This window comes from Cricetulus griseus, chromosome 8 (assembly GCF_003668045.3).
Source record: "Cricetulus griseus strain 17A/GY chromosome 8, alternate assembly CriGri-PICRH-1.0, whole genome shotgun sequence".
In the NCBI taxonomy this organism is placed as follows: Eukaryota; Metazoa; Chordata; class Mammalia; order Rodentia; family Cricetidae; genus Cricetulus; species Cricetulus griseus.
Window position 1 is genome coordinate 86,088,953 of NC_048601.1, and position 23,061 is coordinate 86,112,013.

General features: G+C 46.8%; 1 protein-coding gene across 6 annotated transcripts in view; it reads right to left on the reverse strand.

Moving 5' to 3' along the window:
- The window catches only part of Mindy4 (MINDY lysine 48 deubiquitinase 4), a 149,145-nt gene that overhangs the window by 86,750 nt on the left and 39,334 nt on the right, over positions 1–23,061 (reverse strand). For all 6 annotated transcript variants that reach the window (XM_035448554.1, XM_035448552.1, XM_027429692.2 and 3 more), the window contains 2 exons: positions 22,270–22,516; positions 16,452–16,858 (listed from right to left, as the gene is read on the reverse strand). In XM_035448554.1, the coding sequence (XP_035304445.1) occupies positions 16,452–16,858; positions 22,270–22,516 (654 nt within the window). The remainder of the gene's footprint in view (positions 1–16,451; positions 16,859–22,269; positions 22,517–23,061) is intronic.

Below are 23,061 nucleotides of genomic sequence, written 5' to 3' on the forward strand. Positions count from 1 at the left end.
TCATCTTAGCCTCTACAGAAAACCCCTCATCCCTGCTGGGTAAAGGCTTCCCAGGCGCAGCTTTTTTGGGGAAAAGAGCACCCACACCCCTGTAAGCAACCCTCACTGACATTCTATAAGGAAGCCCGATAAACTCATTGGTTTCCCAAACTGAACTTTGGTGGAATCACGCCTCCACCTCTCATTGGGACCTCAGAAGGAGGGACAGATATTGCTTATGTCAACACTTGGGAAGGAATTTTAGCAAAGCCATTCATCCACAAATGCACCAGAGGAACTATTAGCCTGATCCCTCAGGAGAGACTTGTTCCAGGAATAGAGGGACCCAAGAATAGAGGAAATCACCACCTTGCCTACATCCCTCACTGGGACTCTGATTTCTCATTAGCCATCACAATCTTGCATAATCTGATGCCACCTTACTTGTCCCGCTCAGAAAATTCCCATCTATTCAGAAATATGCCCATCTAAAAACGATCAACAGGGGCTGAAGTGATGCAGTTAGGATCACTTGCAGAGGAGCACGGTCAGTTCCCAGTATCTACACGGCAGCTCATAACCAGCTGTAACTCCAGTTTCAAGGGATCCAGTGCCCTCTTCTGGACTCCTGGTGCACCAGGCACTCATGCATACATGCATGCAGGCAGGCAAAACACTCACACACATGCATGCAGGCAGGCAAAACACTCACACACATGCATGCATGCAGGCAAAACAGTCACACACATACATGCATGCAGGCAAAACACACACATGCATGCAGGCAGGCAAAGCACACACATGCATGCAGGCAGGCAAAACACACACATGCATGCAGGCAAAACACACACATACATGCATGCAGGCAAAACACACACATAAAATAGAAATAAATAAATAATGTCTTTAAAAAACAACAAAAAGTGTTTTTGCCTAACCAAATGAAACGGGAAGAGAGTTATTAAAGTAACTTGTGGAGCGAATTCTTTATGGACATTATTTTATTTCTTTCTAACAACAGAACAATCCTACAAAGGTACTTCAGATGAATAAACTCATCTACAAAGTAGGGAAAATATTGCCCAAGGTCACCCTGTTAGTATGTGGCAGCGCTATGATCTATACCCAAATCTGTTCAGCTCTAAACTCAAGGCCCTTTCTTCTGCCTTGCTATGCTGAGTCCCTGAAGATGGAAAGTTGGGTTTCAAGGTCCTACCACCCTACCAAATGCAGCTTCCCACGTGGCAGTCCACTGTAAGTGGACTTCGCAAAGCTCAGCTAAATTGAAAGAGTAGCTCACAGCTCTGCTGAGCAGAATCAGCCCTTTCACTGGGGACTTAAAAGGCACTTTGGAAACTTGCAATGCCCGCAGGGGCCATCATGATAGACATCGGTTATTATCATGGAACATGGCAGAAAATGAATTGTGGGTACTGTTCCCCTGGCAGACCCAACCCTAGCACACACCCAGACTCCTCCAGGCTCTGAGGATAATGTATTTCTGCTCTCTGCAGCTGGACCCCAAGTCTTGGTTTGCAAACATACTCCCATCTTACCCGACTAGAAAACAGCCCCCTATCCCTTAATTACCCACACCTCCAGCTGCCACCCACACCCTAGGCTTCTCTTCTTGTTGAAAGTCCTTTGATCAGGATGCCTGGCTCTTTGGCTGTCCTTACCCCTCCTGTTTCTCAGTGCCATGCAACCCACCTTCTAAGCCAGCCTCTTACCCAGAGGACTCTCCCTGAAGCCACCGACGAATCCCACCACTCCATCCTGCCACAAATCAGCATCACCCCACCCTCCCTAAACTAAACTACCAGCACTGCCTCCTGGAGAGCATCGCTACCTCACCAGTCTCCCTGCTATGCCGACCACTCCTTTCTCTTGCCTCATGCCAAGCACATGGGTCTCCCACTGCAAGATTCTGGCCTTGATGCCTGTATCAGTCACTCTTGGCAATATCCACCCTGCAAGCACTTCACCAGCCAGAACCATGCCAGCACCGCCCTAATGACCCTCTCTCCCCACATCTCTTGGCAGACTTTGCACAGGATTTGTGTTCCGCTTGACTTGAAATATGGAAACAAAAGCTCCCCCATAAGTGTTCAAAAACAGGCATCTTCTTCCTGGTCCACACAGTTCTCTATCCTTGCAGCCCCATCCTCCAGGCTCACAGCCTTCCTTGCATCTCACAGCCTCAGGCTTCTTCTCCCTTGCACTCTGTCACTCTTTCAGTACTGCTCTACACTAAGCTTCCTATAGCATGGCTCTATCTGGTAAATGACCCAAGTCCCCACCCACAAAGGATGAAGAGGTGGAAATGGCAATTACCCTGATTTGTACACTGTACCCCAAAATATACAAAATTATTATACACTAATCAAAAGTGTGTAAAGTTTAAGGAGAAAGAAATACAATTTTGGGGGGTGGGGGAGGGGGGTTCAAGACAGACTCTCTGTGTAGTGCTGGCTGTCCTGGAACTTGCTCTGTATGCCAGGCTGGGCTCAAACTCAGAGATCCACCTGCCGCTGCCTCCCGAGTGCTGGGATTAAAGTCGTGCGCCACCACCACCCAGCCAGAAATGCTTTCTTGATTTAGTCATTTCACAAGATATACACGTTATACATGTGTCATGTGCCAAATCACTACATTGCACTACGTATATCTATATAACTAACAACCTTTGATTTAAGAAATCACCAGACCACCCAAATTACTTGGGATTTGTAGGGATACACCATAACCACGCCTCCTAAGGGCTGGCTACAGGTGTGTCCGACCACGCCCATCATGGTGTGGTCAAGGTGATGTCAGAGTGACGTGGTAAAGGTTTGAAGAGATACGGAACATACATGGTACCTCTCTTTTCCCTGCTGTTTTGGCTTGCTCTACTTGTCTGCCGGTTGGCTACCTAATAAATATTTATCCTGACCATCACAGGTTGTGTATTAGTAATTAATCGTGATAGGGATTTACTTCTTTGTTGCCAAGAAAAGAAAGTCTGGCCTTCAAGTCATCTGTCCAGTCCACCAGTCCACCAGTCCTCCTCCTTCTGGTCCCACACCAGTATCCCAGCTAAAACCACTGTCCCTTTCTTCTGTTCATAACATCTCCTCAGCATGGAATCGCCCACTCTCTGGAAACCCTTGCAGTGACAGAGAGCTCCTCAGAAAGCCTTCTTCCTTGGCCTGGCTTGGATACAGTGAGGAAGGAAGCCAGGCTGGCTAGTTTGATGTCAATTTAACACAGGCTAGAGTCATTGGAAAGGAGGGAGCTTAACTGAGAAAATGCCTCCATGAGATTACACTATAGGCCAGCCTGTGGGGCATTTTCTTAATTAGAGATTGATGCGGGAGGGCCCAGCCCATTTCGGGCAGTTCCAACTCTGGTCAGGGGGTCCTGGGTTCTATAAGAAAGCAGTCTGAGTAAGTCATGGGGAGCAAGCCAGTAAGCAGTGCCCCTCCATGGCCTCTGCATCAGCTCCTGCCTCCAGGTTCCTGTTTGAGTTTCTGTCCTAACTTCCTTTAGTGATAGACTACGTATATCTATATAACTAACAACCACATGGTCATGGTGTTTCCTCACAGCAATAGTAACACTAAGACAGAGGCCCATACATGTTGCCTATGTAGACCCACACCACTTGGTCACTTCAGTTTGCCCACTATAAAATGGATCCAATAGCTCTCCTAGTGCTGCTACCAGGATTAAATGGGGTACCTCATCTAAAGCTCTTATAATAGGGCCTATTAAATAATGAGTACTCAATACTGTCACAGCTTCATTATGCTTGACACAACCCAGACACTCTGCACAGGCTGCCATTCTTTTCACTTGTCTTTTTGGACCTCCCTCAGTCCTGTGGAACATCTGTACTTGGGTGTCTCAGCCTCTTAAAGGCGGGAACCCTCTTCAGCACACACTCCCCAAACCACTTGAACAGCAAGAGACACTCTGTAAATGCTTTGCTGAACTGAACAAAATTAACTACCGTGTATTTAGATTGAGATCAAAAACTGTTTACTCTGTCAGGAAAAGGCTCTGCTTCTAAGGGACACATGGCTCTGAGACTGTCTTCAACAGGAAATGAAAGAAATCCCATGGCTTTAGTAACTTCTTGTGGAATGAACAGAGAAAACAAAGTAGAATTTTCTGGAATGAGGTGCACACATGGAATCTGACTATACAGGAAGCTGTCCTGGCAGCTTCAAAGGCCATCTTTCCAAGGTAGGAGTGCCATCCCTAAGAGGGTGGCACAGAAGAATTCTGCTAGCCGGCTGCTACTAGGGAAGTCAGCCAGGGAGTCAGGAGGAAAGGAAGGAATGGGATTGATTGAAGCTCTCTCCACCCCAGTGCCTAAGCATTCCCCTCAGGAAACTCACAGGAGGAAAAAGGAGGTTGATCTTTTGTTTGAATCCTGGTCCTTAGAGGGGCTAAGTGCACGGACTCCGGTTCTTCTCCATGGCCCACCAGAACTGCATGTATCAGAAATACCTACAGACTGCAGTGCTCTATGCAGGCCCAGAGAAAAGCCAAGGAAGAGCAGGAAAGCTGCCTTCAGAGTTAGGACTGAGGGCCAGGCACTCCACACAACCTATTCCCCCAAACGGTGACTATGTTCTGGGCACAACAAGAGACCCTTCACTGATCCCACTCAGTCTTCAAGACAGCCCAGCCCTGACGCACAAAACCATCTCTAAGATCCTGTGATGCTTCAGTTACCTCAGCCCTGAGAGACATACTGTGGTGTTATTAGATGACTATTCCTGTGTAGGATGTCCCACTACCCTCTGAGGGGACAGCCTCACACTATACACAGAGATACACACACCACACACACACACACCACACACACACACACACACACACACACACACACACACACCATCGCCCAGCAATGCCAACAACCAACCTTCACTGTTACTTAGTGGAACAGTTCTAAGAATTACAGAAGGAGGTAAGGTCCTTCACGCCCACATTCAGGCAACAGGAGAAGCTAGTCAGTCTATCAGCTCTGCCTAGTGTGGTGTGTGCATGAGAGCTGTGAAGAGATAGGCCCAAACATAGGAGTAGGAAAGCAATCAGAAAAGTTGTCCTGCACAGTCAAAAAAAAAAAAAAAAAAAAAAAGGCAGCCCACAGAATGGAAAAAAAAAAATTCACCAACCCCACATCTGACAGAGGGTTGATTTCCAAATATACAAAGAACTCAAGAAGCTAGTGGCCAAAACACCAAATAATCCAATTTAAAAGTGGGGTACAGAACTAAATAGAGAATTCTCAATAGAGGAATATAAAATGGCTGAAAGACATAAGAAAGTGCTCAACATCCTTAGCCTCAACATCAGGGAAATGCAAATCAAAACCACTCTGAGATACCATCTTGCTCCTGTCAGAGTGGCTAAAATAAAAAACAGCTTATGCTGGAGAGGATGTTGAGAAAGGAGAACGCTTCTCCACTGCTGGTGGAAGTATAAACTCATACAGCCACTTTGGAAATCAGTATGGTGGTTCCTTAGGAAAATGGGAATCAGTCTACCACAAGATCCAGCAATTCCACTCTTAGGCATATACTCAAAAGATGCACATTCATACAAGGACATCTGTTCAACTATGTTCACAGCAACATTATTTGTAATAGCCAGAACCTGGAAGTAACTTAGATGCTCCTCAACTGAGGAATGGATGAAGAAAATGTGGTACATTTACACAATGGAGTACTATTCAGCAGAAAAACAAAACAAACAAACAACAAAAAAAAAACAATGGAATCTTGAAATTCATAGGCAAATGGATGAAACTAAAAGAAACCATCCTAAGTGAGGTAACCCAGTCACAAAAAGACAAGCATGGTATGTACTCACTCGTATATGGATTTTAGACATAGAAAAAAGGAATACCAGCCCTACAGTCCACACTGCCAGAGAAGCTAGGAAACAAGGAGGACCCTAAGAGAGATATACATGGTCCCCTGGAGAAGGGGAAAAGGACAAGATCTCCTGAGCTAATTGGGAGCATGAGGGGAGGGGAGAGGGAGTTAGGAGAAAGAGAGGGGGAGAAGAGGAGGGGAGAGGAGGACATAAGGGAGCAGGAAGATTGAGTCGGGGAAAGAATAGAGAGCAAGAAAAGAGACACCATAATAGAGAGAGCCATTATAGGTTTAAAGAGAAATCTGGCACTAGGGAAGTGTACAGGATCTACAAGGATGACACCAACTAACAATCTAAGCAATAGTGGAGAGGCTACCTTAAATGCCCTTCCCCAATAGATAATGAGATTGATGACTACCTTATATGCCATCCTAGAGCCTTCATGCAGAAGCAGATACCCACAGCTAAACACTGCGCTGAACTCCCTGAATCCAGTTGCAGAGAGGGAGGTGTGATGAGCAAATGGGTCAAGATCAGGTTGGAGAGGCCCATATAAACAGCTGACCTGAACAAGGGGGAGATCATGGACCCCAGACTGATAGCTGGGAAACCAGCATGGGACCGATCCAGACCCCCTGAACGTGGGTGTCAGGAGTTCTGGGCAATCTATGGGGCCTCTGGTAGTGGATCAGTACTTTTCCCTAGTATACGACTGGACTTTGGGAGCCCATTCCACATAGAGGATTACTCTTTCAGCCAAGACACTAGGGGGAGGGCCTAGGCTCTGCTCCAAATGATATGACAGACTTTGAAGATCCCCCATGGAAGGCCTCACCCTCCCTGGGGAGCAAAAAGCGTATGGGATAAGGGGGTCAGTGAGGGACAGGGGAAGAGGGGAGGGAGAGGGAACTGAGATTGACATGTAAAACAAGCTTGTTTCTAATTTAAATTTAAAAACAAGAAAAAAAAAACGGTGTCTTGAAGAAGGTGGCATTCTAAGTGACTAACGGCAAGAATACAGTTTGGATTAGTCTACATGATTGGCCTACCTGGTTCATTAGGTTGCTTGGTTCAGTGGGTAGTTTGGTTCAGTTGGTTAGTCAGGCTAATTGGCTTGATTGGTTGGTTGGTTGGGCTAGTTAGTTGGCTGGGTTGTTTAGATTGTATTTATTAGCTAGCTGGTTGGTTCGTTGGTAAGATGAATGCATGAGAAGAAATGAATGCATGAATTAGTGAACGCCAATAAGAAAACTACAGAAAGTTTCAATTGCTTCAATGTCATTAAAGGTTTTCAGTGTATGTTTCATAGCACTGATCAGTGTGATTTTCTCCTCTCTTCCCCTTCCTTAATTCATTTCTCATTTGCTCAACATTTATTATTGCCACACACAAAAACAGAAATGGAGAAAGACTACAAAATAAGGCCCCATTCCAGTCCCCCAAGGAGTTCAAAGTGAAGATGAACTCCCCTCCACATATATGAGGGCTTGTCATAACCCTGAGAACCAAAGAGAAGTATCCAGATTCTTCTAGCCAGGCCAGAAAACTGAAGTGCAAAATTTCAAGGCACCTCCTGGGTACCTACCTGGTTGTAGTCCAACAGCCTTAAGAGTGACCGCCTCCTCAAGTTCTGGACCCTAGATGCCTTGTTAGTCTCACCCTTATCTGGTCCCCAGAATATGAAGGCAGGCTAAGCCCCACTTCTATGTGGGTCTCTATTGGGGCTCTGGTAGCTGGGAACCCGTAGGAAGCTAGCTGCGAGAACAGCAGACTGGAGTCTCAGAATCAGAAAAGGCCCCGAGCAAAGAAGACCTGGACAACCACCCCTGCTCCCCCACAAGCATCTTCAGATTCTCTCTGCGCTCAAAGCCTCCTTCCATCAGACAGCAGCTACTTCGTCTACAGGAGACATCTTCCTGCTCTGCATTCCAGGACTCAAAAACACAACAGAGCTGGCAGGAGTCTACATGCAACCTCAGGAGGACTCAGGACCCTGCTGATGTCCACAGTTGGGCAAGAAGAGGAGACAGGTAGATAGTAGCCTTTTGAGCACACTTTCTTAGTCTTAAGAGAAATCTGCATCATGGAAAGCCTCTTTGCCCTGAAGAATGCACAAGATCAATGGCATGGAAGCGCTGACACTGTACCTTGGGGCCGCAGTGATGTCACCCCTTCTTGGAGACAGAGTGGGGCCTATGATGTGCATTATAGCCACTTGGTGACATTTGATTGCCAGTGCCCACTATGGAGAGGTCAAACCTTCGAAGGAAAAGGAAACAGTGGTGGGCTAGGATTAAAGTACATACAGAAGGTCAGAAGTGGTCCAGAATGAGACCTGGGGAGGTAGTGTGCCCAGAAGACAGATGTCCAGAGCAAAACATGGTGGGCAGCTGAGCTCCAAAAGGACATGGGGTCCTGTGGGGGGGCCAGAAGGCAGAAGGACATCTGGGTGTTGGGTAGGTCTCAAAGTGCAGCCAAGTTTGAGTTGCCAGAGTCTTACACGAAGTCCAAACAATGCAGAGACAAATTAAGATGGAAATTCAACCCACTACTTGTCCATGTGGTACACATGTCGTCAGCCTCAGGATGCTTGGGTGAGGGGAACAGTCAATAAACCACAAATACCACATCCTCCCCTAAGTGTCCGCCAAGCCTCAGCTGGCACAAGTCCCTCTATCTCAGAATGCAGACAGGATCTGTGGGTCTGAAGCCTCTGTTCCTGATCAGGGGGCTCTGGAGAGGGACTAGGGGGTCAGGGAAGCTTGGAATTGAGAGAACAATGGTGAGGGGGAGAAAGAGAGTACAGTACTTTCTGAATACTGCTAAATGTACACAAGTGGACAACCAGAAGATGGACAGGGTTGTGCTGCCATCTAGTGTCCATTCTGTAGAACCTGAAAGATCTACCAAGTCAGAGGAGCCAAGTCTCCTGAACCAACCACTGGCTTGGACAAAGGCGGGGCAGGGGGGCTGAGGAGTCTGAAGGAACTGTTTCCACTCTGCAAAGGCCTCCAGAAGAACAAGACAGGTAATCCTGCCCTGGGTCTGGGGACCAAACTCCCAGCCACTCCTTGCCTAGAGTGGCTGTTTCCTATGAAGCTTCAGCCCTCTGCATTGAACACACCTCTCGAGTCCTTCCACACCCCACCAGCTCCTGTCACCATTGACTCCTCGATACGGTTGCTCTTGCGTATCCACAGTGGGTTGTGGCTTACAGAGGGAGACAGATGACTCAACTTTCAGCATCTCTAGTGCCTGGCCGGGCTGGGGCACCAATGGGAGTCAAGAGTCTTGCCCAATGTGGAGAACAGAACATGGCCACAGAGCCCATGATGGGTTACCTGGATGTTCTCGTAAAGAAACCACTGGTGCTCTGATGGGAGAGGCCAAGCTCGAGCATGGCCTCTTCCCATTTCTCCTGCTGGAGTCTGCACTTTCCCTGGGACAGAACCCTGCTTGGCCGCTCTCACCAGAGCATCTATCCGCACACAGGCTCTGCAGTGTTCATTGTACATTTAACACCCTGGGGGCTGAGAGAGTCTGGGACTCATGAGAACTGTTGGTCACAGTGCTCCCCCAAAATGCACCACACTGGATACACCTATCCCATCTACCCTCCAGCCTCCAAGTACTCACAGATTCTCTTGGAGAGAATCATTCTTCCACAGATTTACCAGCCCACCCTAGGGTGGACCTGCACACTGCCCAGCTCACCCTGGGATGGGCAGCCTTATAGTCATAACTGGCACAGATTCCAAAAGCTCACCCCTTGCTTCTTGTAAGTAGGACCAACTGAAGCAGAGTTCGTGTTCAGCATCTCTCTATGAGATCAGGCTAAGACCCGACATCCTTGCTGAGTCTGTCCCCTGCCCTGGTCACTCTCCACCTTGCCCTGTCACAACAGCAACAGCACCTAAAGGAAGAACCGAGCCACAGGACAACTCTCGGCACATGTTAATGACTGGTCCCTGACCCTCAGGAAGCCACCTGGAAGAAAGACACATGCTGGACTGGGCATTTAGATGGTGGGTGATGCCCCGACCTAAACTTGCTTCATCCCATCTTCCTCGTTTCAGAAAAAGCCCCTCCCTGGAGCTGAAGCTGAGGTCTTCATTCTCCCTCTTCTCTAACATAACGGGGCAATCCATCCCACTCCCATGGCTTATCACCTTCACTGCCACCACAGAGAAAGCCACTGCTCACTCTCTTGGACTATGGCAAATACCTACTAGCTGGCCCCTTGCCTTCCATGCCTACAATCTTGAGTCTATTCTCAAGCCAGCAATCAGCTTGTTTCTCCTGGTTATAGCCATTCCCTAACCCCCTCTTCCCTGTTTCTTTTTTCTCAGAAATTTGAGGATCTGAAATGAAGTCCATGTAAAAGTGAGGGAGCGATCTTATGAAGAACAGGACAGAACCTGGATGTGGCAGCTGTGCTTGGGAAGGGGGTGACCACACACTCACAGCATATGTGAAACATTGACTGCAAATGTAGAAATGTCCCAAGAGCCAAGTGCCGCCTACATGCACTTGGGCAGGACTTCCATTCACTGGGGTTATTTCCCATCCCCATAAGAAGGTCTAAGGAAACTGACCCTGACAGTCTGTGAAGCCAAGAAGTTAAATGGGTTCTGAAGGAACATCTACTACATATATTACACCTATTACACTCTGCTTTCTTAAGTACCCATTTAAAAACCTTCAGGGAAAAAATTCAACTAAATTGAACTCCTCTTCTGTGGAGACCTTAATACTTCCAGGTTGCATCCAGAGAACCTATTCTCTTTTCTCCAAGTGAAATCCACTCACGTTGGTGATACTAACGTTCCCCCACCCCCAAGCTCAGGAATCTGCCATGGTCCCTGGGGATCAATGGCTGTAGCTGTGGGGTTTCCTGCTTCCCTCTTCATACAAGGCACACATCTTCATTTTTAAGAAAAAGGTCAACACAGGAAAATGCCAATTCCTGAAAGGACAGACAGACAAACTGATGACAGAAGACAATCTTTAAAAACTGTAGTGAGACCAAACAGTTTTGAAATGTTGCAAGAAATGCTGCAAGTAATGACCCCTTCCTCTAAAAATGCCCCCACACTAACCCCAGGCCTGCTGCACTAATGTCAGCCTATGCAGCACGAGCAAATTAAAGCTGTAGATGGTTGCTGGTCATGTGACCACAGGTGAGGCGAGCAGCCTCGCTATCCAGCAGGGCCCCATGTCATCACAGAATCCTTGCTGGTAGAAGACAGCAGCAGAAGAGAAAGCATCAAGGTGGCAGCCTCACAAGAACTCAGCAAATGTAGCCATCTTTGAAGGTGCAGGAACGGACCTGCAGCAAAGGACCACCAGCAGCCACTTGTAGCTGAAAAAGATGAGGAGACTTCCGCTGGCCCCCAGAGGGCAAGCTGTTCTTCCCAAAGCTCAGCATTAGTGAGACTCAGCTCAGACCCCTGACCTCTGTTTAGTGAGACGCTGTGCTGTCACCTCCCAGGATCATGGCAATTCTGAAGCTTGCAATAGGAAATGGACGCAGGCCCACACTTGCCTACACCATCAGACCATGCAGACCCCTGCTCCTAACCAATAGTCTGTGTGAGTCCAGAAAGGTCCTTAGTGTGGAGGAAGCCCACTGCTCCCCCCTCACAGGCCTTCTCCTCTCCTCAATGCTTCCTTAGGGGAGGAGGCAGTGGGACTGCTCTAATGGCTCAACTTTGTATAAATTAAGGGACATACTAGGGTCAACCCCTTCCCTTCTAGGAGTGAGCAGTTCTTCCAAGGGTGGCCTCCACACCAGGTGACCCTTCAAGGAAACTTGTCCCAGCCTACAATGAGTTAGAGAAGGCTCTCTCCTTAGGATCACCAACACTAAAGACTTCCTGATCTCTGCCTTTCTCATGAACAGTCACAAAGATGCCGTATCCAGCTCTCGCTGCCAGTGCCTTTTGATTCATTCATTTGTTGGGGGGGAGATTTTATCTAATGGAAACCTCTCCCATTAAAAAATCCAAAAGTAATACATGCCTCAATGGACTATTATGAAGAACAAATGAGAAAACGTGATGCACTTAATAGGATGCCCAGAAAAGAAGCGAGAGAAAGAAAGAGAAGAGGAGGAAGAGGAAAAGGAAGGGGGAGGAAGAGGAAAAGGAAGGGGGAGGAAGAGGAAAAGGAAGGGGGAGGAAGAGGAAAAGGAAGGGGGAGGAAGAGGAAAAGGAAGGGGGAGGAAGAGGAAAAGGAAGGGGGGAGGAAGAGGAAAAGGAAGAGGGAGGGAGGGGAGGAGGAAAAGGAAGAGGGAGGGAGGGGAGGAGGAAAAGGAAGAGGGAGGGAGGGGAGGAGGAAAAGGAAGAGGGAGGGAGGGGAGGAGGAAAAGGAAGAGGGAGGGAGGGGAGGAGGAAAAGGAAGAGGGAGGGAGGGGAGGAGGAAAAGGAAGAGGGGAGGTAGAGGGGAGAATGCCTACGCGGAGATGTATGTTGGTTGACTAACAGAAGTCAACACTACTCAGTACACATTGAATGTCCCTGGTTACACCTTGCCTGACACCAGAGGACAGGCATCTGTGCAAACATTCATCTCATCTCCTCTTCCTAGAAGATAACGATCACAGCATTACCCTGTGGTTTAATGACTGATTGTGGTGGCAGATGTTATAAGGACACAACCGGTGTGCCAAGCCAGGCCATCAGATTCCAGAACCGTCCCTCCAAAGTGGCCTCAGTGTACCTGCTTAAGTGTAAACAGTCAGTACTCAGAAAATGCCTGCTAATTCACACAGGGGCAGAATAACTCTGGAAGTAAGACTCTCTGGCCAGCAATATGTGGAAACAAGATGACTCTACAGCCAGAGGCTCTAAAGCCCAGGAAGAACATGAGCCAGCCAGGGAGAGTGGGAGAGGCAAAATGAAAACAAGTAAGAACTGTGGAGCCCAGGCCTCCACTCCACACCAGAGCCATCCTCCCACACCACCACAGCGCGAAGCTTCCCTGGCACTGAAGAACACATGACAACCCTGGATTAAACTAGAGGTAATCTGACTGGCTCAGAATGGAGAGGACTCTGATGGGCCACAGCATGCAAAGGTGCTAAAGGACAAAGGCTGTGGAAAGGATTTGAACTCAGGGACAGACATGACACATTCATGTGCTCAGCAGACTGCACTGACTCACTCGATGCATAAATGTGGGTAAATAAGCACCTCGGAGTGTTTTCCTCATCTGTGAAATGGGGCTTATCCCTTCCCAGACCTTGGACGATTACCCAGAACACTTAGAACAGTGCTATACACAACATGGGTCCACATCAAACAATTACTGACTTCCCGCACTGCGCTGTCAGCAGCAGTGATGCTTCCACTAAGCGACCATTCCTGGAGTGTCTCTGCATACCAGGGAACACAGAGGTCCCTGCCTTTGTGAAAGTAATCTTCATTGGAGATGCCAGACAATAGACAAGGAAGAAAATCCAAGAATCTCTGGCAATGATAAATGCTGTTCAAGAGAAAAGCATGGCCCAGGGGCCAGTCAAAGGAAAACACTCAGCATGAACACATGACTAACAAGAGTGGGACAGTGTGAGATGATGGGGAACAGGGCCTTTACAGAAGGGGCCACGCTGTCCCCTCCACAGGACCGGGTGGACATGTTGTACTACAGAAACAAATTCTGTGCAAAGAATAAAGACCTGAATACAGCTATGGAGGAGAAGGACTGGCCCCAGAAAGACACAGAGTTAGCTAGAAGGCCACAGTAACCAGACGTGTGACTTCAGGATAGAGGGAGGGCAGCAGACAGGTCAGAGGGAGTGGTGGAGGGACAGGAGGACACAGGGAAGAAGGGAGGGAGAGAACGGAAGGACAGTAGGAGGGAGGAAATGTGTCAGTGGGAGATTCTAGAGAGCCCTGCCTGAAGAAGACCTCAGTGAGAAGCAAAAGTGACGTCACAGGTCATTGTAGAAGGACAGATTACAGAGAAACAGCTCGAAGAAAATCTTCTCTTTTTATAAAGACAAAAATAAAAGAGGCTTTTTCACCCCAACAGCCTCAGACAAGTAAATACATAAACAGGAGAGTGAAGACCATATGTAAACAGAAAAAAGCATCAGAATATTGAAACATAAAATCAAGAAAGAGTTTAGTAAGAGCTTAAAATGAAAGATGTACACCAAACAAGACTGATTACACAAAATTAAGGATTATTATTCAAGAGAGGCACAATAAACAAAGTTCTTAGACAATGACAGAATTAGAGGAGGAATTCTGCAAAGTCTAAAGGCAACAAGAGACTAATATCCACTGGAAATTAAATCCCCCTTGGAACAAAATGACACGATGGCCCAGCAGACGAAGCAGCTGGCTGTCAAGACTGACCCCCTGGACACCTGAACCCCTGGACCCATGTAGTGGAAGGAGACAGTGGACTCCCAAAAGTTTTTCTCTGACCTCCATACCTACACTATGGCATTCTCTCTCAGCCAGGGCCAATGTAGTTATTATTCATGCCTAGTGACTAGAGTCTGGTCAAAATTACCCAAAAATGTATAGAAGTAGAGCAAAGATTCAATGGGAAACTAGGCAACAGTCTCTTGTTGCCTTTAGACTTTGCAGAATTCCTCCTCTAATTCTGTCATTGCCTAAGAACTTTGTTTATTGTGCCTCTCTTGAATAATCCTTAATTTTGTGTAATGATGGATCCTATGTTTGGAAATGAGAATCTTAAAGGAGCTGAAACCTGTTTTTTTAAGTGAATGAAAATTCTACAATGTAAAATAAATAACTAAAATTAAGAAGTTATTTGACAAGTTTAATAGCATATTATTAAACATGACAAAAGAGAAGAAACATGAACTGAAAATAGATCAAAAGAAAATACCCAGATAGGAGTAGAGCTGGTGGTATGCTCCTACAGTCCCAGGACCCTGGGGCCCAGCAGTGTGAAGCTAGTCTGAAAAGTAAGACCTCACCCTAAACAGGAAACAATCTCCAGATTGAAATACAGAGAGAGAATGACAGAAAAAAAATAAGGAAAGAATATTAAAAAGTCACACCACACAACCATGGTGAAAAAACTCTATGTGTAAGCAGAGTCCCAGACCAGAAAAAGAAAGAAAAAGAGTGAAACAAAACCAGTATTTAGAGTTAAAGGATGATGATTTTTCAAAACTGATGAAAAGTATCAATCCTTAATTTCAGAAAGGTTGATCTACCCCAGGAAGAATCACCAGTGAAAACCCCTCTGGGGTGTTGCATCCAAACTGCTGGAAGCCAAGAAAAGAAAAATGTCCTAAAAGGAGCTGAGGTCGGGGGAGCAGCAGAGGTGTTTAAAAGATGTGTTACTCTCAGAAGAGCACTGAAACCGTCAAACTGTGGACTGACTTGCCACCAGCCAGGAAGAAAGCCCATGACGATGGAAGGACATGTGCAAAGATACCACAAAAGAAGAAAGTCGAAAGTAAAATGTTAAAGATCCATAACAGTAAACTAGGAAACAATCACAAGGTAAACCAAAAGAAAGTAGAACAAATGAAATAATTAAAAGGGCCCTAATTAATGAAAAAATACACATAAAGCCAAAAGGCTTCCTAGAAATGATAAATGAGGCATGAATGCACACACACACTCAAGTGCACTAGGGGGTAATGACAGATCACTAATATATTAATTACAACTAATTAATAGTTTCATGAATGAAGCAGAGACATCACTGTGGATCTTACAAACTTGACAGTGAAAAAACATATTTAACTTATAATTTATATCCATAATCTAAATACAGATATAATTGTCAAAGTCCTTGAAAAATATAACTTGGCCAAACTTACAAAAATAGAAATTTCTAGTTAAAAGTGTTTTGACTGAATATATAATTTAAAACCCTTCAGAAGTCCTTCCCACTAAATTCTACTGTGTACTGAAGGAGACACAGCGTAAATCTTGCGCTCTCCAAGAGAAGAGAAGGAGGCCAGCATCCAGTGAGGGAGCAGCAACAGGAAAACCCCACCAGCCAGTCTCCTCCATGAATCTAAATCAGATATTAATGAGTTAAACCCAGTCATATCATAGCCAAGAGGCTCATTCCAGGTGAAGGACTAGCTGAGCATTCAAAAAATCAATTACCTCAGAAATCCCCTGTGGCTATTAGGAAAGAATGGAGGTTAAAAAAAAAAAAAAAAACAGGGTCAAAGAAATAAAACGTCACCCTCAAGAAGCTCTGGGGACTGATTTTTCATTAAATGCAGGGACCTCCTCTTAGCTACACCAGCCAGGTGTGCTGCTCCAGGTGTGCTGCCCCAGGTGTGCTGCTCATGGTGTGCTGCTCCAGGTGGTAGGCTTGGGGACCTCAACTAAAGCCTTCTACAGCTCAGACAATGGGAAGGGCAAAGAAGGCCTCCCCCAGAACATCAGAAGGCTTGACCTCTGGCTCCATTTGTTTTCCTGGTTAATTTTTTTTCCTGGTTAATCACAACCCTCTGGCCTTGCCTGCCTCCCAGGCTAGCAGTGAGAGCACCAGAGACCAAGAGAGCCCCATGAAAGCCACAAGAGGCTGGACCATGCGTACCAGGTGGTGCTTGGTTTGGGAAAGCCGGCACCTTGGGTCTGCATACTCACCTGAGAGATGGGGGCTGGCTGCCCTGCCGCTTAAACGCTCTTTCCGGCCTCTCCTGAGTCACCCTGGAATTCCCACCGGGCAAGTACAGCTTCAAAGATGTTGTGCTGGTTTCTGTGTGGCTGGACCCCAGAAGGCCATCCTCGGAAACCCTTCTTAGCCTGGCCCTGTCCCGCTGGGACGGCCCTTGGCTGCTGGGAGAGGCATTTGGCTTCTCCATAGGCAGTTCATTCAGCTGGCCCAGAGGGCTCCTGGAGACGGAGTCACTGCTGGAACTGGGGACCTCCTGTGGACCTGGACAGGCTGGGGTTTGGACAAGAGACTCAGAGGGCTGCTGACATTCCTCTGGGGCTTGGAGCTTCCTGCTCAAGGATGAGGACCGTCTCAGAGAGCGTTTGCGGAAAGAGTCCTGGAAGGGTAAGAAAGGAGACAGTGAGCTGGAGGGGGGGGGTGCTCATCTAGGGGAGCTGGGAAAACACTTTATTCCTTGTGATGCCCCCCAGGAAGGGCTGTTCATACCCCAACTCCTTCCTTTTTTTTTCCTTTATTGAAAATGAACTTTTTCATATAATATATTCTGATTACAGCCTTCCCTCACTCTACCTACCCTGTTCCTCCTACCTTCCCTCCTATCTGGGTCCACACCCTTTCTGTCTCTCCTTAGAAAACACAAGCACAAAGGAATAATAACAAAATAAAATGAAACGATAAAACAAAACCAACAAATTGGGACAGGACAAAACAACCAAACAAGAGCCAAAGAAGAAGCACAACAAATGCACACAGATGCAGAGATGTACGCTCATACACACGGAATCCCACACAACACACAATAATATATATGGAAAGGACCTGTAAGGTTAAAAAAGAAAAAGAAAATGCCCTGACTTAACCTGAAACAAAGATGCCACTGAGTTTGTTTTGTGTTGGCCTTCTACTGCGGGGGCATGCGGCCTACCTTTAAGAGTGGTTTGTTTCCCCAGTGAGATTCCCTTAAAGAAAAATAATTTTCATCAGGGCTAGGTTTAGGAGATAGGGCATGTGTCCACTTCTTCTTTCAGCTCCAGGGTATAGACCCATCTGGTATAGACCCATGCAGGCCCAGTGCACGCTGCCTCAGTCTCCATGAGTGAGAATGTGCACCAGCCCCGTTGTGTTCAGAAGGTCTTGATTCCTTGGTTTCCTTCATCCCTTCTGGTTCTTACTCTTTCTGCCTCCTCTTTCGTCGGGTTCCCTGAGGCCTAGGGGGACCAACTCCTTCCTACTCACTGATGTACCTTCCTACATAGATCCCAGAGGACCCGAGGTGGCAGGAAACCTATCACTTGAGTTTTTCCTTACGGTATCCTCACCTACAACTGTCATCTGTGGAAGCTATTCTACTTCTCTATCCCTCACATCCTCACCAGTGACACACGCTGTCCCCAATCCAGCTTGGCATTTTTAATGAGGATTCTTCAGTAATCCTGTGGTGAGTTGTTTCATCTGTTAGGATGGGGCTGCTGAGTTTTTAAGAGGTTAATATCCTCATGCTTAGCTATGAAGATACTTGGTTTTGCTCATGGAGCTATGTGCTTTGTGACAAATACACTATGATAACTTTCAGAAATATAATCAAACATTCTAAATCCAAAATACCTTTGGTCTCCAGGTTTGGGGTGAGGGAGGAGGGGCTTGTCGCCCTCCTCTTCTAACCATGCATAGGACAGGATACTGTCCTAGTGCACAGCAGGCCACTCTCACTCCCTGTCTCTCCTGCTGGTAGATCAGGATGGCCAAAGCCATTCTTCAATCACCCCTGGTGTCCATGGAGACCCCAGCTCAGCCTTAGCACTCAAGATTTGTCTATTTGGAAAAAAAGGGATCTAATAGAGTCAGGTGGACTACCCACCTCCTATTGGTGATTTGCTGAAGAAATGGGACCCTCTGCTAGTAAGCATTGGGGCAATGGATGGAGAAGTGCTGCAGAGACATGAAATACACCTGGGGGCTTTGCCTTGGTTCAGACTTCAGGATCCTTAAGCATTTCCAGAAACAACTCAGGGGCCAGTGGTAACCTGGGCTGGAATAAGGAGAGCTAATTTTGTAGTTTTCTGACCACGTGGAAATGACCAGGTTCTATAAATCTTCTCCAAAGCTGCCTATAGGTTCTATAAATCTTCTCCCAAGCTGCCCAGGGCATAGCTGAATAGAGCAGTGAAGACATTAGTCACCATTCCCAAGGAGACACACGAGGCCTCTTACCTCATCCACAACTTACTAATAAAAATTGCCAAATACCCAGCAGGTCTTGAATCCTTTCTCTCAAGCAACCAGCACACGTGGCCAAAATGCCAAACCCTACCAGAAAACCACAGCAACCACTATTCAAGGCGCTTCACAGAATTCATGTATCACAAAGGAACCCTCACTTCCCCCAAACAACTAGCAAAGAGCGCTGCAGCAACGCCCCTAGGAAGAGGCGGATCCCATCACATCCTTCTCATCAAGTCTCACCTGCACACTAAAGGAGTGAAGCATCTTGGTGGGAGACAGGACCCCGGCACCCCACTGAACCACTGGTTCTCAAAGTCTAGGGGTCCCCAGACCCTTTCAGGAGTTCAAACCAAATCTTAAAGTAACTAGATATTAGTTATGACTTGAGGGTGTCCTCCAAGGTGCACACGCTGTGAGGCTGGTGGCGTTTAGGTGACGGAGGCTGGAAATGGTGGGCCCAGCAGAAGGCAGCTGGATCCGAGGCACCGCTCTTTGAAGGGATCAATACTGACCTCACGGGACCAGATAAATTCCTAAAAGAATGGTTCGTTGCAAAAGAACCCGGCACCTCCCCCTGATTCCCTGTTTCATACACACAGCCTGCCTCTCCCACAAGTACTCCTGCCATGATGGCGTCTGCCATGCCATAATGTAGACAAAAGGTCTTCACGGGAGTCCGAGCAGACAGGAATCTTAAGACTCTGAGACTCCAACACTATGACTTAATCACCCTGTTTATGGGATAGTCATCCTCAGACACCTTGCTAGAGTGGCAGGCAACTAACTGACAGAGACAGTGGAAATGTGACCCAATTCACCTTTACGAAGTGTGACCTGCGTATGCACAGCAACACTAGGAAAAACTGGCTTTGTACACAAATCTAAACTTTAAGGAGCAACTATAGTACTGACTTGACTTAAGAACAGGCCCACGGAAGCTTTTATTACTAAGCATTATTAACCCCATTCAGCCTAGAGTGCACAGCACACATCTCTTCAGTATCCCATGCAACCAAACGGGAGGTACATACGCCCACTCCCCCAGGGAAGGATAGTGGCTACAGCTTGTGTAACCATCTAACTGTGAATGAAGTGAACTTGCTGTTATTTTCAGGGAATGGCAGACAGAACATGGTGATTCAGACTTGGAATTTGGCAGGCATTTCTTGAAAATAAACTGAGCCTGTCACACCAAGGGAAACAAATGCTGTACTGTTTTCAGCAATAAAATACAAGCTGCAGAGTAAGAACCAAAACTTTCGGGAATCCTACATACATCAACCATCAAGAACTTTGGGGGGGGGGTGTTGGAGGGACTTAAAATTCCTGAAATCTTTGGTGGTCACATCAACAAATGTGCTGTTTTTTATTTATTTTCTTCCATATAATGAACTGTGTGTCCCCATTTAAAAGATCTATATAACTCAGTAACCAATATATTTCAAATGACTGGTGCATCATGCTACTTAACACACAGGAATAAAAGATTCAACATGCATGCCAGACCTATGGGAACTGATAAAGTACAAAAAGCACATTTCCGTGGTTGAAGGTTCCACATTAAGGCAGGGGGTGTAGCTTGGTTTGACAGTGTACATGCCCAGCAAATGTGAAGTCCTGGGTTTGAGCCCCAGGGCCACATGTACCAGATGTGACACCCAGCAGTTGGGAAACAGAAGCAGGAAGGTCAGAAGCTAAAGATTATCCTCAGCTAGATAGCAAGTCTGTGGCCAGCCTGGGCTACATGAGGCCAGAAGAGGGGGGTCAGATCCCCTGGAACTGGAGTTACAGGCGGTTAACCTTGAGCAACCCAAGATGGGGGGTGCTGGAAATTGAACTCAGGTCCTCTGGAGGAACACCAAGTACACTTAAGCACAGAGCTATCTCTCCAGACCCAAGTTTTAATTTTCAGAATAGCAAATATCAAAGGATACAGTCCCATAAACAGAGTCTATAGGGATCCTCAATGTTAAATGCACAAGGAGATCCTGAGACTAAAAGGTCTGAAGGCCACTGCTGAAATCTATACTGTCAACTAGATAGGCCCCCTCTGACATGTCTTCAGCAGGAAAAATAACATCCTGTCCCCACTGAGGCCGTCCTAACAATACAATTCTCATGCTAACTTCCAATCAGGGGTACAGTAGTGCTTCCCAGAGCCCTCGGGAGACTCTGCACCACTCCACCCTGCAAAAGTCCATGAGCAAATACCATGTGCCACACACAAATGTGACAGCCCTCAGGAGCCTCAGACTAAACCTAAGATAGCTAATAGAGTCCCTCTCATGATGCCATCATATCACTCCACTGGTGGTAACCATTCAAGGTACCCAGAGAGATCTGACAGGAGAGAGAGAGAGAGAGAGAGAGAGAGAGAGAGAGAGAGAGAGAGAGAGAGAGAGAGAGAGAGAGAGAGAACAAGGTCTGACTAGTGATGCCTGCCAGAGCAAGGCATTCATTACAAGATGGCACCAATGTCTAAAAGACATATATTTGCCACTCAGGGATGAGACAGGCTATTCCTCCTTCCACATTACAAGAAATCTCTTACATTCTGCCAATAAGAATTATCCTTTCAAGATTCAACACCTCCAAAGACTAAGTTTTCTCCTGACTTCTCTCCAACCTTGCTAGCCACTTTCCTCTGAACATGGTCCAGTTTATGAATTTCCTTCTTTGACAGAAAATTTGCCTTAAGTGGGACGCAGCACCAAGGTATAGCATGGACCACACAGAGGGGAGCAGACTCTCACTCCTTCATCAACACACCAAGATAAGAATACAGAAATGCAGAGATTCCCCGGTGATTTCAGATAGCCGTCCAACAAGAACCTCAGCCAAGAGAAATGAAAACCTTGATCAAAGGTCCCATGGGCGTGGCTGAGGCAGGGAGAGGGTTGTGTCCTAACCCCACAAGAGTGGAAAGACTAATGCCAGCATCAACACATTTATCTGACATGGACACACAGCTAAGAGAGAAGGGGGTGGCATTCCACAGACAACCAGTGTTGGTCTACCTGGCCCCTTATGTTACTGATACTAGGTGTGATGCTGCTATTTTCCCATTTATTGTTTAGAAAACTTCTTCCACACTATTCTCTTACTTACTTGGTGTACCCTTCCACCTAATCATGATCCCTCCTTAAAGGAAACCACCAAGCAATCAATGAAATTTTTACAATTTTTCTGAAAGAAAGAAAAATGAAAGTAAATGATAGCTTTAGGACCAGGGTTTCTACTCCCCTTTAACCATGGTGGTAAGCAATGATATCGCCTAGTCTAGGGGAGTTATCCTACTCTAGAACTGCAAAGACAAAGCCAGGAACATGCGTCTTCACTCGCAGTTAGGGGAGATGAAATCAAAGAATCCATTTCACTAACTCAGGTAGAGGGCAGGGAGGTGGCAAAGCCTACTGGGGATCCACAGGGTCATTGAAAGTAGAGCCAAGGAGAAACAGACAGGCATTCTTCCTGTCCCCACATGCATCCCTTTCCCAGCCAGCAGTGCCTGAAGCCATATCTCACTCTCTAGTCTACAGAAAACAGAAAGAAGGGCAGTCCCACCTGTGGGGAGCTGGCGACGGGCCCAGCCATCATGCCTCGGACAATCAGGCCAGACTTTGGCCTGGTCCTCTCCACTGGCCTCTTCACATCTATGCATGGCTCTGATGAATGAAGCTGCTCCACCTTCTCCCATGCAGGAACCAAAGGGAGACTGTCACCAGCGACTGTGTGTACAGGCTTACTTTTGTATGGGCTTTTTTTGGGTGATATGAAATTACCAAGTGTGTCCCCATCAAAATTGTCATGCCTGCAAAAACATAATATTTCCATTAAGATGGAGCCTCCAAGTGGATGATAATAATAAACCCCACAATTAGTCATCATTCATGAATATATAACTGGAAATGAGCCAAGGCTCTGCCAGCAAGGTAAGGAATAGGAAGCACTTCTTTGGTGTCAGGGCAGGTGCAGCAGGGTACAGGAAAAGTCAGAGACGATGATCCACAAAGGGATCCTAAGTCCTAATGGCTGAAGACTGAAGAGCAGCTTGGCTCCTGCAGACTCAAATGATAAAGGAAGAAAACTGCAGTGCAGTGCTGAGCATGTGGAACTCGGCCTTTCTGTACATGGAGAGCAGCACACCTGGGGCCAACATTTCCAGGTGTTCAGGAAAGCTGCATAGGTGTGTAGATGTGTATTTGTGTGCTTGCAAGGCAGGAGGGGAGGGAAAGGATGCAAACGACAAAAGTGGGAAACTAAAAAGGAGCAAGAAGTGCCCTCTTTTGTGGTGCCTCCTAGGTGTCAGCAACGTTGAGATGAAACTGAGTATCACCTTCCCAACCACTGGCGGTC